Raw genomic sequence first — 23,061 nt, forward strand, 5'->3', positions numbered from 1 at the left:
TAAGCACCTGACTCAATATATCAGATAAGTTTGTAGAAGCCACATTCAGACATTTTTTTTTCAACATTACTTTTAAATGAATAGCTCTGTAAACACTGGAGGCATGGCAAGTCAAAGTCTGTTGCCAGAATGTCTCTCAAGTGTTGATAATAGCCACCATCATCTGCCTTAGATACTGTGGATGTAAATGGTTATATGGTAGTACTACTAATAGTAGTTGTAATAGTAAATGTGGTATACTCCTGGTAGAAGGGAAAGAGACACTCTCTTCTAATCTAAGTGTGTAAAGTATCTAGGGATTTGCTGTGTTCTGTATGGATCTTCCACCTGGTGACAGAATTGAAACAATTATGAACAAATAATGGGAGCTAAATCTGTGCAGGCATTTTCCCAAGGAGACCATCATCTTATGTTGTTTTTGTTTTTTCCTCACTAACCTTAGCATATATTTTTAGATGCTGTGTTGATATTAGTAGCTACTCATAGGTAATGAATGAATCATGAGATGAAAGATTTTTGTTTTACTGATATTTTCTTTCTGAATGCTTAGATAAAAATGAGTGATTTCTTAGGGTAATACAGTTTACCTGAATTGATAACAAGTAGAGACAGAAAATGTCAACCATGATACCAAGAATGCCCACTTCCTTGGCTTTCATAGTGTCCATTAGTACTTCTCTGATGAAACTTTCCTTTAGGAAAAATGAATGGCAACATACTCTGTCCCAGCATTTTGTCCATTCTATTATGTAACTTATACATTATTGGATATTTAATTTGATAACAAAATTATAATGGAGTAATCTTGGATCAGGCATACAAAAATGGAGTTGGGTGGCCAATGAGGACCAGGTCTCAGAGAAGTCTCTGCACCACTGAGAACCTGAACTTTCTTTGAGCTATGCCAGACTCAAGAACACCACCAGCTGTATTCAAAACAACACCTGTCAGCTGCAACCTTATGGTCTCAAGTTCTCCCCTTGTAACTATGCAACCATTTGGGACCCCCACCAATCCTCACTTAATAAGCACCCTTACTTCTTGCCAGCTCCAATTATAATTCTTGATAACCACTCAAGTAACTTTAAGCATTCAGTTTTTGCCTTTATAAGCCTCCCTCATTTTGTAGTCCAGCAAAACACAATTCAGGTAGTTCTTGAGTCTGTGTCTCCAGGGTGGAGTCCTAACAGACCCCAGATAAATGCCTTTTTATCTCAGTTGGGTCTCTTTCTAGAATGGTGGTCAACAGATTATATGTCTGTTTTTCTAAATATATTAGCTATTTGAAAGCAGAGCTCATATAGTTGTGATCTTTGCATTATCAACATTTTCATAGTTTAGCAGGTAGAAGCTAAATATTCAGTAAGTGTCTGATAAGCCTCTCAGTACGAGGAACATGGAAACACTTTAGCTTTTCATTCTGAATTCCTATTAAAATAACAAAATAGATAAATAGGTACTCCCTCAAACAACATTCTAAACTGAGAATAAGTATTAAGCATATATCTGAATCTTGGAGTTTTTAAAAATCTTTACATCAATGGATCAGATTAAGGGCTCATTTAGCTTAGATTCCTTGTTCCTAAAGTTTAAGCTTTCAGCTTCTTCATTGCAAACTTTGAGTGGATCCTTCAGAAATTCTTTTCTAACAAGTCAAATTCGTTACCGGTCACAGAATTGTGCTGAATAACAGAAGTTGCAAAGCCTAAGAAAAGAAGAGCATAATACTGTTAAAAGTACCTGGAATAAAGTTGACTTAAAAAGTTGTTTCAAAAACCCATAAATACCATCCAAATACCAAAAATACCATCTTTGACACAGAAGATGACAGTGTCAGAAGTCTAGATATAGTGGCCTTATCGCGAATGCAATGTGAAAAATGTTCAGTGATCTTTATATCTAGCCAGTAATCACATTTTATGCATGGAGCTCCATCAATTCCCTTAATCTGAGACTCTTTAATAGAGATATCACAAGTTAAATATTTTATTATTACAATAAAATTGAAAGCATGATAATACCAAAATCAAAGTCAAAATTTACTACCAAGAATAAGCAAGTAAGGGCTGTATGATCCAACATCTATGGGGCAAAGAAAGTTGTGATTCACTATTATGTTTATGCTATATTTTAACTTTTAGTGAGTTAAAATGACAGGCTTTGGAAAAGATTTGAACTCCATTTACACCATTAATACTTAAAGCCAAAGGCAAGTAATTATCTTCCGTTTTTTTCACCAGGGTTGTTGGGACGTTCGATAACATAATGAATGTAAAACTGTTTAGAGCGCAGTAAACACAACGAAAGATGAACAATTCTTTATCAGTAGCATTTCAGAAAGAAACCATGCAGTACTCTTTATTATGTTAATATTTAATATATCTCTATCATACACTTTCAGGGAAGAATAGCTCCCTGCTGACCACAATGACCTCCCATCAGAACGTCTAGAACCCCAGGGAAGGCCTGGGGTACTAACTGGACGCTGTTAAAATGTGATTTACTCAAAATTCAGGGCCCAATTATGTGCGTTAGGAGGTTGAACCTCACTGCTCGCAGAGAGCAGGCGCTCTGCGGAAAGGAAGGGTCTTCGGATGGTTAGCGAGGAGTTCCTCCCAGGCCATCCGAGGAGCCGGATGCACGCAACAACCGGCCGGTGGGGGCCGCGCGGCGCGTGGTTGGGAAGGTCCCTCTGCGGCGGTTGAGCCCCTCGGTGCAGGTGCGCGCAGCACGCGCCTGCGGCCGCCGCCTCTTCCCCGCCCGCGGCCGCACGCGCACGCGCGGTTAGCAGTCGCTGCTGCGCGGCCGGCGGCTGGATTGAGCTGGGGGAGACGCGGGGACCAAGTGGCAGCGGCTCGGACATCTGAGCTGCCACTCCCGAAAACGGGCCCGCAAGACAGGTGCGTGGGTAGTAGTAGGTCACTTTTCCGCGTCCTTCTGTGCTCCAGCTGGGGGTGAGGAAGCCGAGTCTTAGCTCTTCCCCGCAGGGCGGGGGTTCCTGCTGCGCCCCTTTCTTGGGCGTCCGCCGGGCGGACCCGGTAGGGACCCGTGAGGAGGTGGGTGCTGAGTTTGGGGATGGGGACGCGGCCAGCGGGGTTCTCGGGCGGGCTCTCCAGGCCTCGGGGGTAGGGAGGCCGGCCCGGGCGGGCGGCGGGGTGATGCCCGCCTCGGGGTCGGTTGGGATCCCCGGAACTTCTGTGTCCATGGCCACCTGCGGCGCTGGGGCTGGCGCGGGGAAGGCCAGGTGGCCCGTCCCCGAGGGTTCAGAGGCCTGTCCCCGAGGGTTCAGAGGCCCCGGGGAGCCGAGTCCGTTACTCCAGCGGTTGCCATTTCAGCCCCGTTCCACGCTCGAGCCTCGGTGCGCGCTCCCGAGGGATGGAGAGGGGGCCGGTCTCATTTCAGCGCTGCTCACTCCGCCCGCTACTTCGCACCGAAAGGCGAGTCAAACCCAACTAGGCTCAGTTCACGCCCTCCCCGCCTCTGTAGAGGCGAAGGGACGTGACCTCTCGGCGCTGGTGGCCCGCGACTCCCGGCCGCTCCCTCGACGCGCCGCCTGGAGCCCGGTGCGCGCCGCTGGGGAGGGAGGGAGAGCGTTGTGGTGAATCCCACGAAGCCCTAATGACTCGAGACTCATTATCGCCGACGGGCTGTTTACGATCAGATACTTTAGCTGATTTTATTTATAGCACCTGCCGGAGCAACAGGGCTCCGAGGCGTTTGCTTTTGATATATAAGCAAACGGCAACAACGTCCAGAAGGGAGAAAGGAGATCATTCGAGAGTGGCCATGGGAAGAACTCTCGAATTAGGAAAGTTACTTTGTACGGAAACTTTTTGATGCTTTAAAAACATCAAAACCTTGATCTAGCCCTGCGATTTTGTTTGCTTTAAAATTTTTACGTCACTCTGGGTCTTTTAATTGCTGAAGGTAACCTTCCTTTCGGCAATTGTTTGACTTCTTTTCAGTTTACAGTTTTGTCTTCACATGCAATTGGTTTGATCTTCCAGTCACATTTGGAACTTATACGTAAATCCATCGAAGATAGCCCTCATCTAGTTGATCAAGTTGATTATTGTGTATGGATGGTGTATGTTAATGGATCCGTAGAAACTGAACAGTGCTGTGCTTAGTCACTTCAGTCGTGTTGGATAGACTCTTTGTGACCCGATGGACTATAGCCTGTCAGGCTCCTCTGTCCATGGGATTCTCTAGGCGAGAATACTGGAGTGAGTTGTCAAGTGCTATAAATTAGCCTTATTGCTTGTTCCTAATAAGTTTTAGTGCTCTTAACTGGAAAGCTAGAATTGCCGACTTTAATAGACCTTAAGATCATCCCGGAGAAGGCAGTGGCACCCCACTCCAGTACTCTTGCCTGGAAAATCCCATGGACGGAGGAGCCTGGTAGGCTGCAGTCCATGGGGTCGCGAAGAGTCGGACACGACTGAGCGACTTCACTTTCACGTTTCACTTTCATGCATTGGAGAAGGAAATGGCAACCCACTCCAGTGTTCTTGCCTGGAGAATCCCAGGGATGGTGGAGCCTGGTGGGCTGCCGTCTATGGGGTCGCACAGAGTCTGACACGACGGAAGCGACTTAGCAGCAGCAGCAGCAAGATCATCCAGCTTAATCCTTTCACTTGATAGATGGGGGGAAAAAAAGGTTTAGAACAGTTTTAACCCTTTCCTTTTTAGTAATAGAATGTGAAACTTGGTATGATGGTGCCAAACTCAGTGTACTTTCTATCATATCACTTTGTAGTTGACCTGCTGAAGTTACGTAACAACTAAAACTTTAGTGATTTTTCCAACAGTACTTTTGAGGCTTAATCGTGCTGGTGAGTCCTCAGTCAGCCATTAAAACTGAATACCAGAAACATCTCATTACAATAGCAGATAGAAAGCATGAATGTGTTAATAGGTGAGTGTCAAGAGTAAGAAATGAGTCTTAAAAGGGCAGAATTTATGCTGAGTACTGTAGACAACTGTTGAACGTTTTTATGAATAGGTAGTACAATTAGACTTGTTCTTTAGAAAATTCATGCTGGAGAGAAGGTGGCAGATAGATTGGGAAGACTGGAAGCGAAGAAGCAAAGTGGGACTTTACTGATGCTTTTCAAAAGTCATGGATTCCTAAATTAAGGCTATGGCATGGATATAGAAAGATACACTCAAAAACACCCAAACAGGTTTAGCTACCAATGATATAGAATATCAGGAAGAATAATCTTAAGATAGTGACAGAGTCACATGGCTGATTTGGTTGACCAGAGGTGCAGTTAATGGAAGAAGGGAACTGAGATTAGAGAGCCAGTTTGGGTGGAAAGATGAGCCTCAAATTAATGGAGGCTTTGATATATCCTTGAAGAAACTAAAGACTGGTGGCTTCTGTGCTGTGGATAACATTTGGGAGCCTTTAGTTAGTCTTTAGAGGTAGAAGCCAAGAGTATATGAAATGTAAGGAGAAGGCCTGGGGACAGAACCTCAAGGAACAGCATCATTTACAGGAGATTGGAGAAAGAGCTCATAAAGGTGGCAGAGAAGATGAAGAGAATCAAGACTCAGGAATAGCATCATGGAAATCAAGGAAGGAGAGAGTTTGGAAGAAGCAGTCAGCAAGGTCAAGAGAGAGCAGTAGGCAATAGGACTGAAAAAGCTATTGCATTTACCAAGTAAGATTTGGTTGATGAGAACTGTTTCAAAGAAGCTAGAATCAAGCACAGGAATACTAGAAGTTGTAGTTTTTCATTGTTGCCATCATAAGTTACCACAAACTTAGCAGCTTCATGCCACACATTTATTTTCTCACAGTTCTATAGGTCAGAAGTCTGACACAGGTCTCACTGCACTGCCATCAGGTGTTGACAAGGCATCATTCCTTATTAGAAGCTCTGGGGAGATTCTTCTTCCTTGCTCATTCAGACTGATGACAGAATTCAATTTCTTTTGGTTGTAGGACTAAGGTTCTTGTTTCCTTGTTGATTGTCAGCTGAAGGTTGTGATTTTCACCTTCTAGAGCCCACTCACAGTCCTTGGCTCATGACCCCCCTTCCACTGTCTTCAAGATCTCTATGGTGGGTGGAGTCCCTCTCACTCTTCAGATCTCTTCTGCCCTCTCTCACTGACTTTTAAGGGCCTGTGTGATTATATTGGGCCCACCTGCATATCCAGAATAATCTATTTTAGGGTCAGCTAGGTAACAACCTCAAAGAAGGCAATGGCACCTCACTCCAGTACTCTTGCCTGGAAAATCCCATGGATGGAGGAGCCTGGTAGGCTGCAGTCCATGGGGTTGCGAAGAGTCAGACACGACTGAGTGACTTCTCTTTCACTTTTCACTTTGATGCATTGGAGAAGGAAATGGCAACCCACTCCAGTGTTCTTGCCTGGCGAATCCCAGGGGCGGGGGAGCCTGGGGCTGCCGTCTATGGGGTCGCACAGAGTCTGACACGACTGAAGCGACTTAGCAGCAGCAGGTAACAACCTTAGTTCCATCTGAGAGGCCTCCTTTACCGTGTGAGGTATCACTCACAGGAACCAAGGAATCAGATGTGGACATCTTTGGGGCGGGGGTCATTTTTGTGGCTACCACAGGAAGTTAAAAATGCTAACAGTTAAGACATTCTTTCTAGATGCTTTCATTAAGGTGATACCCAGAAACATTTACATTATCTGTCATGTGATAATTATAGTTCCAATAGTAAGCCTTACTGTTTATCCTTGAGCTTCATAACTGTCTTTTTAAATATCCTGAAATTTGTGTGAACACTGTAAAATTTTAAAATGTCAGAGAAATATAAAGTAATACTATGAAACAAAGGTCCGTCTAGTCAAGGCTATGGTTTTTCCAGTCGTCATGTATGGATGTGAGAGTTGAACTGTGAAGAAGGCTGAGCACTGAAGAATTGATGCTTTTGAACTGTGGTGTTGAAGACTCTTGAGAGTCCCTTGGACTGCAAGGAGATCCAACCAGTCCATTGTGAAGGAGATCAGCCCTGGGATTTCTTTGGAAGGAATGATGCTAAAGCTGAAACTCCAGTACTTTGGCCACCTCATGCGTAGAGCTGACTCATTGGAAAAGACTCTGATGCTGGGAGGGATTGGGGGCAGGAGGAAAAGGAGACGACAGAGGACGAGATGGCTGGATGGCATCACTGACTCGATGGACATGAGTCTGAGTGAACTCTGGGAGATGGTGATGGACAGGGAGGCCTGGCGTGCTGCGATTCATGGGGTTGCAAAGAGTCGGACACGACTGAGCAACTGAACTGACTGATGAAGTTGTTAGTTTTTATATTTTTTTGTAGCCTTAAGCTGCTTTAAAATCTTTGCTGGAAAGATTTTAAAGGCCATTTAACCAACTAACTAGATTTGTGTGTATAAATTATAGTTTGGATAGACATCAAAATATGGCTTTTAGAATATGAAGCCCACAGAAACTGGAATGGATGTCTAAAGGATGGAACATATTAAAAAAAATACTTAACCTTGTATATATAGACCTAGAGCATCAATTTATAGGCTGTTTAATGAGCTAAATAGTTAAACCTTCTAACTTTGGAGCTTTAACGAAATGAATATAGAGTTTGAAGCTATACCTATTATAACTTTGGGTCTTACCTTTGCTATTTAGTAGCATTCTGTATTCTTGAGTAAGTTGCTTCCTTGAGTCTTGCTTTCCTTATGTAGGATGGGGTACCAGTACCTTCATCAGAGAGTAGCTGTAAGGATTGGAATTCATAAGCCTGAATAGTGTGTACTCAAACAGCACTTCCTGTTCTCCTCGTTCCACTCTTCTCTTTTCAGTTCTTCCTTTGCCCATGGCCTGGGGAAATCGGTCCTTTCTAACCTTTGTGCCTCAGTTTGAATGTAGTTTTCTCAAGGAAGCTTTCTCTGACACTTCTCTACCGTGCAAATTTAGTTCCCCGATTACCAACTCCTACAAATTCCTTACTAGTCGGTCACTTGTCACAATTTACTACGTGTTATACCTGGGTTATTTGTTTAACATCTGCTTTCCATCCCATACTATAAGCTCTTTGCAGTCAGGGGCCTATGTTTTGCTAATTACTGTAAGTTCAGTAAGTTATTCTAACATCATGCCTGTCACATAATTGACAGCCATAGTATTTGTTAAATGAATTCATGAATGATGAAATTTTTTTTAATCTACTGAATAACCTCTCTTGAATTTCTGGAAACATTAGCTATTACAAAATTTATAAATCCCAGGTGTGACTTACTCTGAAGCATGCTTCTTTGAGAAAGTTTCTGCATTTCAAATGGAGTCTTGCAGCTTCTTGGGAAGAAGGCTGCCTATGTAAGATGCCACTATCAACCTACTGCAGCGTTCTTGCCTGGAGAATCCCAGGGACAGAGGAGCCTGGCAGGCTGCTGTCTGTGGGGTTGCACAGAGTCGGACACAACGGAAGCGACTTAGCAGCAGCATTACCTATCTCTCCACCTTATTTGTGATGCTTCAAAGTGAACTATGTGCACCATAGCCAGATAATTCCGAAAGTACCCTTTAATTTTGGTGAAAATTTGTCCAGTTTTTTTTTTTTTTTTTATGACGTGGTAACACTGTTTTCATCTAATTTTTTTTTTTAACTATCTTTTCTAGTAAGTTATGAACTGAGTTGTTAAAATGCAGAATGTCTGTAGCAAGATTCTGAAATACCTCACAACGAGGTGTTTCTTCATAGATGTAGAATAGAGTTGAATAATATGTTTAATTTCCCCATATTAAACTAGAGCATAAAACTGCAAAGTTTCTAAATTATTATCTCCTTTATCTATAGGAATACTTTGTGTTACGTTTTAACAATGTTCTAAAAGACTTCAGAGGGCCAGTGTTGGAAGCACTGACATGACCATTTCTGTCTCATAAAACCATAGTTTAAAACATCTACTATATATAAGGTTTCAACCCATGAATTTTTCTAAAATTCTAAAAAAGGATTTTTCCTCCAAGGATCTTGTAGACTTTTATAGACAGTGAAACTCCATTTTATTTCTGGCCTTCCCCTAATTGCCTAGAAATCTTTTTGCCAAATTTATGGTTGCAGTGCTGCTGCAACAATAAAGTCATTCTAGTTGGTTGCTTAGTAACATCTATTTATCTTCCCCGGTAACATTTTTTCCTGTCATTTTTGCATTCATTCATTCTGTGAACATAAATATGTCTCTGTTTATCATGCACTGGGACTCTGGCTAGCACTGTGAGTACAGAAATGAGAATTCTGGCTGTCAGTGAGCTTATATTTTTGTATGTTTTTTGTTGTTGCAAATTTCTTCACTTTGAAACTATGTAGAAGTGCTATAAATCTTCAATAAATAAATGTATCATTATAATGTTTATATAACCATTATTTTGAAAATAATGCTCTTTAGTCCACTTTAACTTTAATGTGTAGCTATGTTTTAAAAGAGCCCAGTGCAGATTTAGTTTCTTCTTTCTATAACTACTAAAACCAAACAGTATTTACATATCCTGGATTTCAGCTCTGATCACTTCACTACTCTCACATCTTCAGTAGTTTCTGAATTTTATAGGATCAGATCCAAAATTCTTGAAACACTGTAGTTATTTGCCTAAATCACTAGAAAGTTGTATTTTCAACTATTATTTCTGCTATTATGGTTCTTTCCCCACTTTTTACTGTATTTCCTGAGATATTTTCATTGTTTCTAAGTCCTTCTGATTTAGAAAAATATACCCCGTTTCAGTTAACAGTATGCGTTAGTTAAGGTAATGCTCAAATAGTAAATTAAAAAATCCCAGGGACCTAACATAATTTCTGGTGCCGGTGTCCTAAGGAGTAGATGGCTGTGATAGTTAATTTTATGTATCCTCACTGGAGTATCAGCTTTATTGTCCTATTCTGGCCTTCAACTGATTGGATAAGGCCACTCACCTAGGGAAAGGGCAATCTGCTCTACTCAGCCTACCATTCAAATGTTAATCTCATCCAAAAACACCCTCACAAACACACCTAAAATAATATTCGACCAAATATCTAGGTATCCTGTGGTTCAATCAAGTAGATACATAAAATTAACTATCACAGCCATCTGGAAATGTGAGACAAGCCTGGCTCCCAGGCTTTTATACTCAGGCTAGCACTTATCGTTAGCTTTCCTGGGTCTCATCTAACTCCATTCACCTGAGTCGTGCTTAACTCTAGAAAAAACACAGTATAGTTATGTCTCCTGGGAAAAAAAGAAAACATCTGTGGCGATCAGTCAGAAATCTCTCCCAGATTATACTTGGCCAGTTAACTTATACTTTACTTTGTTATTGAACCAGCCCAGAGGCAATGCAGAGAACATACAGGAGGTCAAAGATACATGCAAATGGATTTGCTTCTCCATTGCTTGCTTTCTTCACAAATATTTTGTGATTTCAACAACCTGTATGAGGTGAGGAATACACAGGAAGCTTAGAACCCTGGGCTTTTATATTGTATAGATTTGTAAGGAGGGAAGAGGGTAGCATCAGCACTGGAAGTTCTGTATTTATACCATATAAACAAACTCTTGCTTTACTAATCCTGTATGTCTTAGGACAACCGTATAGCTCAGTAAGAAATTAGAAGAGGACTAACCCTACAGAGCAGTTGGAGTTTAATACATATACACAAAACACTTCACCTAGCAATAGCAGAAAGAAAAATTAATGCCAGTCTTCCTCAAACTCTTCCAGAAAATTGAACAGGAGGAAATACTTTCAAACTCACTCTATGAGGGTAGCCTTACCCTTGATGCCAAAGGCAGACCAAGACACTAAGAAGACTAGAGACCAATATCCCTGATGAGTATTGGTAAAAATACATATTTTTCTTAAGTGCACACAGAATATTCTCTAGGATAGACCATATGTTATGCCACAAAACAAATCTTAACAAATTTTTAAGTTTGTTTAAACTGGAAAAGATTCAGGGTATCTTTTCCAGTTGCATTGTGCTGAAACTCAAAATCAGTAGCAGAGGGAAAGCAGGGGAAAAAAATCCACAAATATGTGACAATTAAACAATACACTTTTAAACAACCAAAGGGTCAAAAAAGAAATCACAAGGAAATTGGAAAAGATCTTGAGATAAATGAAACAACAAACAAACAAAAGAAAGCAGACCCAAACTTGTGGTATAGAGTGAAAGCGTGCTAAGAGGGAAAGTTATGGCTGTAAACAGTTACATTAAAAAAGAAAGATCTTATAGTAACAACCTAACTTTACACCTTAAGGAACTAGAAGAACCCAAAGCTAGAAAAAGGAACATATAATAATGCAGTGGCGGTAAGATTAAAATAAGAAGTAGCATGGTATAGTGTAAAGTTTTGGATTCTCACCTTGTCTCACATTTCCAGTTACGAGAATTTGATCAGGTTTTTAATCGAGTTTTCAGTTTGTAGATTGGGAGTAATAATGCCTTTCATAGTGATGTCCTGGGCTACAGAGATTAAATTAGCTAGTTCTTTTATGCAAATTAATGATTATAGTCATAGAACTTTAGAGAAGAAACAAACTTTCCAGATAAAGGGTTTTTTAAATTTTTTCCTGAAGCTTTGGCAGCTGTTTCTGAAGGAAAGTTAGGAAGAACTGTAATATAGAAAACAAATAGTAGATACTATTTATATTTAAAATAGGTAGCCAATAAGGATCTAGTGTATAGCACAGGGAACTCTGCTCAATACTCTGTAATAACCTAAATGGTTTCAGCAAATTAATTATTAAACTAAAGTGTGCATTCATTTTGAAGGAGACGCTATGGGGCTAAAATGATATTAGTGTTCATTATTTCTGCTGTTATTCATTTTATGCATTTCTATTTACTCAAATGTTATGATAGTGTCAAGAAGAACACCTTTTTACTACACTGTATAAGCCATGGAAAGCTCTTTAATTTTTAGAGCAATGAAGCTTTTAGGGTTATTAACAATTGATAAGCAGCTTGCAACTGTACTCATTTCTGTGCCAGTAAATGAAAATTTTAAAAATCTGTACCTTCCTGTTACTGAGTTCAAATCGATCCCTTTACATTTGCTTTCTATCTCAGTTCCTTTTTTATGACTAGAGAGGTTACACTCTTACAGTTAAACTGTGAGTAGTATGCATCATTTTTGTATTCTTTTCCATAAAAATGGTGATATTAATACATCTTTTCATATAGAATGTTCATATTATTATTTTTAAAGATGCATTTTCAAAATGGACTTTAAAGTTGTAGTCAGTGGCGTTTAGAAGAAAGTAAAGCTAACTGGCCCATACATTCATGTTGAGTTTTGCTCTTATTAAGAAGGGTTATTTGAGCTAACCAGATGGAAGAATGCTTTTTGTAGTCTGGTGTTTCTTTTTTTAAAACACAACTTTATTGATGTATTATTTAGATACCTACAACTTGACCTGTTTAATGAGTACAGTTCAGTGAGTTTTAACGTATTTAGAGTTACACAACCATTACCATATTCCAATTTTAGAACACTTTCCTTACCCTCAAAAGAAACCTTGTAGCAATTAACCCTTTCTTCTGACTCCTTTCCTTAGGCAGTTACTAATCTATTTTCTGATTCTATGGGTTGCTTATTTAAATGGGGTCATACAATACATGACTTTTTATGACTGACTTCTTTCACTGAGCATAATGTTTTTGAGATTCATCTATCTTGTAACACTTCAGTACTCCATTCTGTTACATTGTTAGATAATCTTCCAGTTTGAATATTCCACATTTTGTTTATCCATTCATCTGTTGATGAACTTTGGGGTTGTTTACACTTTTTTGGCATTAACAACCATCATTATTTGGCTATCATTATCATTCAGTTCAGTTCAGTCACTCAGTAGTGTCCAACTCTTTGCGACCCCATGAATCGCAGCACACCAGGCCTCCCTGTCCATCACCAACTCCCGGAGTTCACTCAGACTCACGTCCATTGAGTTGGTGATGCCATCCAGCCATCTCATCCTCTGTCGTCCCCTTCTCCTCCTGCCCCCAATCCCTCCCAGCATCAGAGTCTTTTCCAATGAGTCAACTCTTTGCATTAAGCATTTATATTCCGAGGTTTTGTTTGGACATCTCTTTTCATTTCTTCTGGGTAGAGGAGTAGAATTGCTGAATCATAGGTAATTCTGTTTTTAACATTTTGAAGAATTGCCCTCCTGTTTTCCAAGCTCATTTTGTATTCCTGCCAGCAGTGTATGAGGATTTCAGTTGTTATTGTCCTCTTTGATTATAGCCATTCTGGTGGGTGTAGAGTGCTGTGTCATGAATTCAGTGTTTCTTAGGCAGACCCATGTAGGTCTATAAATATGTTCTGCAGGAGTTAAGAGTTCTCTCAGAATATACTTTTTAAATAGAAACTCTCTCATGTTGATGGTAGTATAACTATACCCTGGACCATCTGAACGACTGACCATCTCCTAATCAGTACTGCCACACTATTTCATTATTCACATTTACTTGTTTAAAAGTCCACTGGTGCCAAAGAATAAACCCCGAATGTTTAACATGCTAATGGGAAAGAGGAGGGTGTAATTATGTAAATGACATATTTCTGCCAAGAGGCAGTCAAGTAATATTTGTCTTCTACTCATCTCAATTAATCTTATAAGGAACAGAGGTTTTGGAGCCTTTGAATGGAGAAGTGGTTATGTATGTAATTGAATCATCATAGTGTTACATGATGTGTTAGATGATAAATGCAAAAGAACTTCATTCACAGCAGTCAACCTGATTGCAGTAAGTCCTGTATTTATTTGAATTTTCAGCTGTAATTTGTTTTCAGTAAAAGGCTGTCACTTTCAGTTGTGGTAAAATTGTTTTTCTTTTCTTTTTTGGGTGTTTACATATAAATGTATTTTGGCTTTACAGTTATAAAATTTCCAATTGTATGTTTATATACACTTAAGTGACATTATAATAAAAAAGTAACTTGAGCGAACATTTAGGAATCACAATCCTTTTTTTAAAAAAACATGAGTTTGGTGGTCACTTCTGTATCTTTAGGTTTGTGCCATTGGCTCTTTGCTTTTCAAGGCAAGCCTTCAGCTGTAGATGCCTATGGGATTTTGAAGTTTGTAGTAGCACTTGTTGAAAGCATAATTCAAGTAAGTTTGGTAATGATTTGTTTTAAAAACCATCCTAGAAAAGGGTATTAAAGGAGGCCTTATTTCTTGGTAAATATACTTACACTTATTTTTCACGACTTTGTTTTATTTTTACTGATTACTGTCACTTTCACAGATAATCAATATGCGTTTCCAAGGCTTTTGGCTATGTTTGGGTCTTCTTTTCATCTCAGTTAATGCAGAATTTATGGATGATAGTGTTGAGATGGAAGACTTTGATGAAAATTCAGAAGAGACTGATGAACTCTCCTCAGAGGTAAGGTTATTGAGAACCAAGCTATCCATTATTCCTTTACATGATACATAGGGCTGACTAATTTCTTAGGATTCCTTTCAATTGGAATAGCCTTTAGTTTCTAAATAAATAGAAAAAAAAATTGCCTTTTCCCAGCTGTTTGTTGCTGTGCTTTTTGGGGTGCCCATGTGCTACAGAAGTTTGTGCATGGCGCCTAGCATGGTATTATTACCAGATAAATATGGGAAAGATTTTTATGATCGAACTAGGAGTTCATTACTCGCTAAAGAGGACTAACTACTTTAACCCTTTTCAGATGAAAGGTAGTAATTTTCAGTTCTTCTAAAAGTAGAGAAAATGGTGTTTCTTCATTTCTCTGAGGAAAGAAATGCTGACTAGGAGGATGAATTAGAAAGGAGAGTGATGATGAAATAGGCATTTAGTAAGGCTCCCGCTGTTTTGGTGTCAGCATGAAGATGTGTGTTTTGAGATGGTGACAGGAGTCTGGAAAAGTTTTTAGAGGTTATTGTGTACTCTTGACAATCCGTAAGAACTTTCACATTGAGGAATATTCATATCTAATATTGGGACAATCAAAATTTTTTCAGAAATATTTTTGGTAAGAAAATATGAATTATGGTCTGCTGGCTGCTGTTTAAAGGGCTGAAAGGAATAATACATAGTTTTTTTTAATGTATTTATTCTAATTGGAGAATAATTACTTTACAGTATTGTGAAGGTTATAGCCATACATCAACATGAATTGGCCAAGTTGTTATAAATCTCTTTTTAGAATTTTTTTTTTAATTTGCAAATGCATGTATTGTTTAGCTGTTCAAGGTGAATATTCTTTCTCCTGTTAAGTTTGAAGCTCCGCAAGCTTCAAACTTAAAAATTTAAATTTCTTTAAAATCTGGTTCTGTGATCCATAGAAAGTAAGTAATAATCAAAGTGCTTATGGCTGACTTAAGATACAGCTACTATGAGGGTTTTGGTAGGTTAATACTTTAAAGAAATTGCCAGATACCTGTGACTCTTAACTGTGTGCTGTGCTTAGTCACTCAGTCATGTCTGACTTTTTGTGTATGTGTGTGAGCCCGTGGACTGTAGTCAGCCAGGCTCCTCTGTCCACGGGAATTCTCCAGGCAAGAATACTAGAGTGGGTTGCCATGCCCTCCTCCAGGGGATCTTCCCAATCTAGGGATAGAACCCAGGTCTCCCACATTGCAGATGGATTCTGTACCATCTGAGCCACCATGAAAGCCCAAGAATCCTGGAGTGGGTAGCCTACCCCTTCTGCAGGGGAACTTCCCGACTCAGGAATTGAAGCAAGGTCTCTTGCATTGCAAGGCAGATTCTTTACCAGCTGAACTACCAGGAAAGCCCGTGACTCTTAACTATATTTGATGATAATTTGAAAAGATGGTAAGAAATAGGAGAGAACAATTTTTGATGCTTCTAATTTTATAGCGTGAAAATTGTAGGAATGGTAAAGTATGAATAAAGTATATTGGCCCATTTTTGCCAAAGCATAAAAATATAGAGAACAGTAAAGTTGTAATTCATTAAACTTCATAGGAGGTGGGCAATTTGGGTAGCAGAATCTTGACCCTGTAGAAGTATCTGGGATTTTGTTTAAGTACTGATTTTCCTCCCTTGAATAGAAAGTATGCTATTAGGGAAGGGTAAGGACAGTGAAAGTTGGGTCTTCATTGCTAAGCAGGCTCTTCTCTAGTTGCAGGGTGTGGCTTTCTCATTATAGAGGCTGCTTTTGTTGTGGAGCACGGCTCTAGGGGATGTGGGCTTCAGTAACTGAGGCATGTAGGCTCAGCAGTTGTGGCTCTAAGGCTCTAGAAGTGAAAGTGAAGTCGCTCAGTCGTGTCCAACTCGTAGCAACCCCATGGACTGCAGTCTGCCAGGCTCCTGTGCCCATGGGATTTTCCAGGCAAGAGTACTGGAGTGAGGTGCTATCGCCTTCTCCCTAAGACTCTAGAGCACATGCTTAATAGTTGTGGTTCACATGTGGCGTGTGGGATCTTCCTAGATCAGGGATCAAACCTGTGTCTCCTGCATTGGCAGGTAGATTCTTTACCACTGAGCTACCAGGGAAGCCCAGGAATTAATTTTAAACTAACCTATGTGCTTATTAAATTTTTCATCTTATATGTTTATCATCATGCTATTTCTTTTACTTCTAATAATTTTTATCCCCAAATACTGTCACCTGTTAGAATCCTATCAAGGCCTTGTCCACTGCATTATGAGACCTTGGGTAAGTACTTCCTCCCACCCCTCCTGTGTTAGAGGGAGTCAGTGTATTCTGTTTGCATAGAGTATTTTTTTCCATCATGTATCTCTTATGTTCTGTATGTTATTACCAGTAGGATATAAAGTTTTGAGGAGACCATGTAACCTACTATCTGTTACCTATATGTGCATTCCATACTAGGTTCTTAATTAATGAGATTGTTTAATTAAAGTATTTGTGAAGGTGAATAACTTTAGATTTTTAAAATCTGTTTTCTAGATTAAATATAAGACACCTCAACCTGTAGGAGAAGTGTATTTTACAGAAACTTTTGATAGTGGAAGGCTGGCTGGGTAAGTATTCATTCAGGAGAATTTTTTCCTTGATTTGATTAGCTTTTTTCAAATTATTGGTTGTTAATCTCTGAAAATTGCCTCTACCACAGAACTGTAAAAAAAAAAAAAAAAAAGGTTAATGTTCTAGTTAAGGTAAATTAGCACCTTAACACATTTTCATTATTGATAGAAATGTTTAATTTGAATTGCTGTTTATTTGTACAAAGAATATATATAAATTAAGTATGAATATAAAGTAAAAACTTAGAACATTTATTCATTCCTTAGGACAAATATAAATAGTTTAATTTCAGATGACAAATTCAAGCTAATGTTTCACCCTAAATAATGATAAAGAAAATAAAGATTACTCTCTGTTGATTATTATATTCCATGTAGGTAAGAACTGTCTTTATCTGCCTTTTACCAGTGAAGAACCTGAGGCTTAGTATACCTTACCTATGATCATTGCTGTTGTTTAGTCACTAAGTTCGGAGAAGGCAGTGGCACCCCACTCCAGTACTCTTGCCTGGAAAATCCCATGGATGGAGGAGCCTGGTAGGCTCCAGTCCATGGAGTCGCTGAGTCGGGCACAACTGAGTGACTTCACTTTCACTTTTCACTTTCATGCATTGGAGAAGGAAATGGCAACCCACTCCAGTATTCTTGCCTGGAGAATCCCAGGGACAGAGGAGCCTAGTGGGCTGCCCTCTCTGGGGTCGCACAGAATCGGACACGACTGAGGCGACTTAGCAGCAGCAGCAGCAGTCACTAAATTCTGTCTGACTGTTTTATGACCCCAAAGATTGTAGTCTACCAGACTTCGCCATCTGTGGAATTTCCTAGGCAGGAATACTGGAATGGGTTGCCATTCCCTTCTCCAGGGATCAAACCTGCGTCTTCTGCATTGCAGGCAGTTTCTTTACCACTGAGCTACCAGGGAAGCTCACCTATGATCATACAGCAAATAAATTGCAGATTCCAAATTTAATTTAACTCTAGTTTTGCAAGATAGTTGGGCTTCCCTGATAGCTCAGTTGGTAACGAATCTGCCTGCAATGTAGGAGACCCCCGGATTGATTGTTGGGATGGGAAGAACCACTGGAGAAGGGATAGGCTAATCACTCCAGTATTCTTGGGCTTCCCTTGTAGCTCAGCTGATAGAGAATCTGCCCGCAGTGTGGGAGACCTGGATTCAATCCCTGGGTTGGGAAGATCCCATGGAGAAGGGAAAGGTTACCCACTCCAGTATTCTGGCCTGGAGAATTCCATGGATTATATGGTCCATAGGGTCCCCCACTCCAGTACTCTTGCCTGGAAAATCCCATGGACGGAGGAGCCTGGTAGGCTGCAGTCCATGGGGTCGCTAAGAGTCAGACATGACTGACTAACTTCACTTTCACTTTTCACTCTCATGCATTGGAGAAGGAAATGGCAACCCACTCCAGTATTCTTGCCTGGAGAATCCCAGGGACAGGGGAGCCTGGTGGGCTGCCGTCTCTGGGATTGCACAGAGTCGGACACGACTGAAGCGACTTAGCAGCAGCAGCAGCAGGGTCACAAAGAGTTGGACACGACTGAGCAACTTTCACTTTCTTTGCAAGATAGTATATAGACATCCTTATTTAGCCTCTAGGGTGAAAAGGGACTATTGGATAATCTTTTGTTGTATTTCTGATACACATTGTATCTATAAATTGTTAGTTTTCTTTTAAATGATATATATTTCTTTTGATTTTATTTATAGGTGGGTATTATCAAAAGCAAAGAAAGATGATATAGATGCGGAGATTTCTATATATGATGGTACAGTATTATTTAAATATTCAACATAACAAGGATGACCGAGAGTGCATGCGCTTTTGAGATTATATTTCTGTTAAATATATATATATGGGGCCTCAGGATCCATCCTGCTTCACAATAAATGTTCAGTCTTTTGTCTCCTTTCTAGTATTTCTGGAAGTCCGAGTAATCCATACTTAAGCCACCATCCAGGTTTCTAACTCTTAAACAGTTGAATTTTCTCTCCCTGCAATTAGTCTTTTGCAGGATGTCCCAGGCTACTGCTGTTCTCTACTGTTTCATCTCAAGCGTAGGCCCACTTCAGTTAAGTTGTAACTCATGGCATGATCCTCCTAGCGGGTGCAAGACAGGGGGCGTTTATGAGAGCTACAGGAAATGTGGCTGCTCCTGGAGCCACCGTCTCCAGGCCCATAACGTGTCTCTGATAGGTTATCTTCAGGCTTACCCTTAGAAAGAAAAGTCCTATTAGCAAGGGTCATCTTTTCTTCCTTAACAGGACTCTCCTGGAGTATGATGAAATAATTTCTTCCTCCTGTTAGTCTAAAACCAGTCTCCTCAGTTGTTAAATCGTAAAGCAGGATCGAATTTCCTCTCTCACAGACTACCTAAGATCCATAAGGATGTGACCTCCCATTCAGATCCCAATAGGAGTTACATGAGAATAACAACAGAACAGATAACAGCGTGTGTAGGAGGCCAACTGTCTCCTTCCCTCTCCCTCTCCATAGTGTCTATTAGTGTGAGATACAGATCATGCCTGCGTGTCGTCCATGCTGTGTTCTCCATCCTAGGACATCTGCTTCTCAACTCCAGAAGGAACTCTGCCATACGCACAGCACAAACAACACTGAGTTTAGTCATCTGAATTCATTTAGAAAAGAGAATGATAGAACTGTACCTAAAATAATACCCACAGAAATACATGCCATCAAACAGAATGCTTGACTTAAAACATCTATGTTTAGCTTACTTTACAGTTTTTAGAACAACATTGGGTAGATGTATGCTGTATGTTTTTATTCTAGAAGTATCCACTGATGGAATTTTCCTAAAATTAGGTTATGGTATATTTTAGAAGTGACTTTAAGTCTGGACAGACTGACTCTTAGTGCTTAAATGGGTGAATTTTCCCTCAGCTTTAAATTAGAACTCAAGCAAGCAAGTGAAAAATGGGCTTACTAACAACACCTAAGTTTGGTCCATAGTCTTATTAAACATAATTATCCACAAAATAATTTTTTAGCATATTAGATTTGGTATGGTTGGTTGACTTTTCAATTTCTTGAAAGCACCTTTGAAAAATACAGAATCTCTTATTAAAGATTCAGGTCCTGAAAGTGGCATTTTGTATATAAATGTTAGCAATGTCTTTTATATAGTGGTTAGTTGAGACCAGTATCAATTTCTTTGCAGGAATATTTAGTATTTATAGTCATTAATAACCGGAGGAGGCGATGGCACCCCACTCCAGTACTCTTGCCTGGAAAATCCCATGGATGGAGGAGCCTGGTGGGCTGCAGTCCATGGGGTCTTGAAGAGTCAGACAGGACTGAGTGACTTCACTTTCACTTTTCACTTTCATGCATTGGAGAAGGAAATGGCAACCCACTCCAGTGTTCTTGCCTGGAGAATCCCAGGGACGGTGGAGCCTGGTGGGCTGCCGTCTATGGGGTCGCACAGAGTCAGACACGACTGAAGCGACTTAGCAGCAGCAACAGTAATTAATCACAGCTTCTGTCAAGTGCCCCTTGAGTAAAACCAATTGTTAGATTTTCAGGAGCAATCTGTGAGAAACATTATGTGCTGGAGAACAGGGTTTGCATTTGAGGGAGACTTATTTAAATTGTCAGATCAAGTTATTAATAAAAATATAGCTGTTTAAATAATCACCAGTTCTTTAAGTGACTAATTTTCAGGCTATCTTATAAAATTGTTTGAATTCTTTTCTAGATTTTACTTAAATCAGAGTTCACATTGCCTGGCCTTGAGTAAAGATTGGTTAATGAAAAGTTACTACTGATTTGAAGTTTGGAAAAACTTCTTGTCCTTGAGGAATAATCACCTTGTCACAGGTTTTCTAAAATTAAAGTAGTACTTTTAGAGAGTACGTTTTCATGGCTGATAAATGTATGCACGTAATTACAAAAGAAAGACAACGTAGTTTTAAAAATTCCTTTACTATCAATATCCTAAAATCCCTAAAGATATAGTTGTTACTTCTTAAAAGAAGGCCTTTGTGATTTGGTCAAGCCAAAGGTTAGTAGTGATAATACAGATGCTCATCAGTGTGAGAAAAGAAAATGAATTCACCTTTTTAAGAAAAGTTTAGTATATCCAAGTTGGGGGACAAAAAGGAAAACAAACCTGAAAAGTTGAAAAAATGAATTTTTGAAAGCCCAAGAAAGTGTGCACAATGATAGACCCCAAAACACCCCTCTCCGACTAGTGAGACTGTTCAGGTTCTTGTCCTGTTGTTTTTTAGAAAGAAAAAAATGTATATAAAGTGCATTGGTAAATTCAGAAGTGCCCATATTTCATGTTGGCACAATTCTGGAAAATAGCCAGTGTTCACTAAATTTTCTTGGAATAGGCAATACATCTAATTTTCAAAACGGGAACGTTTTATACAAACTAATATAAATTAGTTATTTACTGTTTTAAAAGGAGGAAAGTCCAGCCCACAACTTTGAGGCAACAGATGACCCATTCATCTTTGTATTGTATGCATCCCATGATATAATTGCAGGAGCTTCCTGATCTAAAATGGGGACAAGTCCAGCCAGAGAGGGCCTCACTCAGCGTTGCTCTGCTGCGGCCTAGTGCTAATCTAGCTTATAGGACTTTCTTGGCCAAAAGTTCTGAGAACTGATTGGCTTAGCTCAGAAAGAGTAACTGCAATTTGTGTTCTTTGGGCATACAATTTTTAAAATAAAATTTAAATCACTACAATAACTTCTGCAAAGTAAGCAAAGTAGTTGATGACACCATGAATTTCAAAATACATAGACTGAGGCAAATTCATTTTGTGTTAAAGAGGTATTTTGTCTCCTATGTAATTTAAAAATAACTCATTTTAAAAATACAATGAGACCCTATGAGACAAACAAATTCTGTGGTTTCAATGATTACAGTCTTTCAGAGAAATCCAAATTAAGCCAGCTTTGGAGGTCCTTTAATTAAATGCTCTAATATCTGTTGTTTATTAGTGAGTTGGTCAAGAAGTTCATTCGGGTTTTTCCATAAGAGGTTGCAGAAACACCTGAATGTTTTTGGCCAACCCAATAGTTCCCACAATTTTAGGAGAAAAAAGAGAGCAGACATACATACAAGTGCAGGTACTAGTTCCTGATTTAAAATGTGATTTTATTTTTCCAAAATCAGCCTTCACGGAAAAATCTTATTGGTTACCATTTCTGATAATTTTTAAGTCAGTGTTTTTGGTTTTAGTTTAACTTGCTTGCTTTTGTATTTTAGGAAGATGGGAAATAGAAGAATTGAAAGAAAATCGAATACCTGGTGATCGAGGACTGGTGTTGAAATCTAGAGCAAAGCATCATGCAATATCTGCTGTGTTAGCAAAACCCTTCATCTTTGCTGATAAACCTCTGGTAGTTCAGTAAGTTTTATTATGTTTTGAATACTTTTTCTAACATTTATTTTAGTTCTGTATAATTTGGCTTCTGAATATGGGTATAAAAATTCAGATTTCCCTTTCCCATTTCATTTATTTAAATACACGATGTGTGTATACGCACAAACACCCTGAGGTTTTGAATGAAACGGAGACTTGTTGCAAAATTATATTAATATAACATTTGCTATAATATGCAATATTCCACCAGCATAATCTATATAGTGCATATTAAAATCATCATTTTTGTTTGAACTCTTTACTTCAAATTGACTTGCTGTTGAGATATATTAACTTCAATATATTTTAAGTAGAACTATAAATATTGCTGTTGAACCAGTGATAAGATTCAAAGGCAGCAAATTTGTTTTAAAGAGGAAATGCCCTTTTAAAGGTCTGTGTTCTCATAGAGCCTTCCTCTCCCCTCCCTCAAAATATGGCATACACTAGTTTTGTGGTATTGCTTGCATGTGTAACTACTGTAAAATCAAGTATTAATTCCTCAAGCTTGTTTCACCTATACTGGTATAAATCCAAAATAGATCTGTACAAATACAGTTGCAAAACAAATGAAATTCATATTAAAAACAATGAAAAGGAAATGTAGAAATGTTATTTTCTATCTTATATCGGAAGATTGGGCTGTCCAAAGTTAATTACAGCATAAGAAGTACTACTAAC

General features: G+C 39.3%; 1 protein-coding gene across 2 annotated transcripts in view; it reads left to right on the forward strand.

Annotated features, from left to right (window-relative positions):
• The first annotated feature begins 2,743 nt into the window (after positions 1–2,743).
• The window catches only part of CLGN (calmegin), a 45,130-nt gene continuing 24,812 nt past the window's right edge, over positions 2,744–23,061 (forward strand). Inside the window, exons 1-5 of one of the 2 annotated variants that reach the window (XM_070769087.1) lie at positions 2,744–2,900; positions 14,241–14,381; positions 16,888–16,961; positions 18,691–18,749; positions 22,224–22,365. In XM_070769087.1, coding sequence (XP_070625188.1) covers positions 14,250–14,381; positions 16,888–16,961; positions 18,691–18,749; positions 22,224–22,365 — 407 coding nt within the window. In that variant the 5' untranslated portion in view covers positions 2,744–2,900; positions 14,241–14,249. Of the gene's footprint in view, positions 2,901–3,321; positions 3,438–14,240; positions 14,382–16,887; positions 16,962–18,690; positions 18,750–22,223; positions 22,366–23,061 lie in introns of those variants that run through there. The other variant, XM_019977775.2, reaches the window with a different exon arrangement.

The sequence above is a fragment of the Bos indicus genome, chromosome 17, assembly GCF_029378745.1.
Source record: "Bos indicus isolate NIAB-ARS_2022 breed Sahiwal x Tharparkar chromosome 17, NIAB-ARS_B.indTharparkar_mat_pri_1.0, whole genome shotgun sequence".
NCBI lineage: Eukaryota > Metazoa > Chordata > Mammalia > Artiodactyla > Bovidae > Bos > Bos indicus.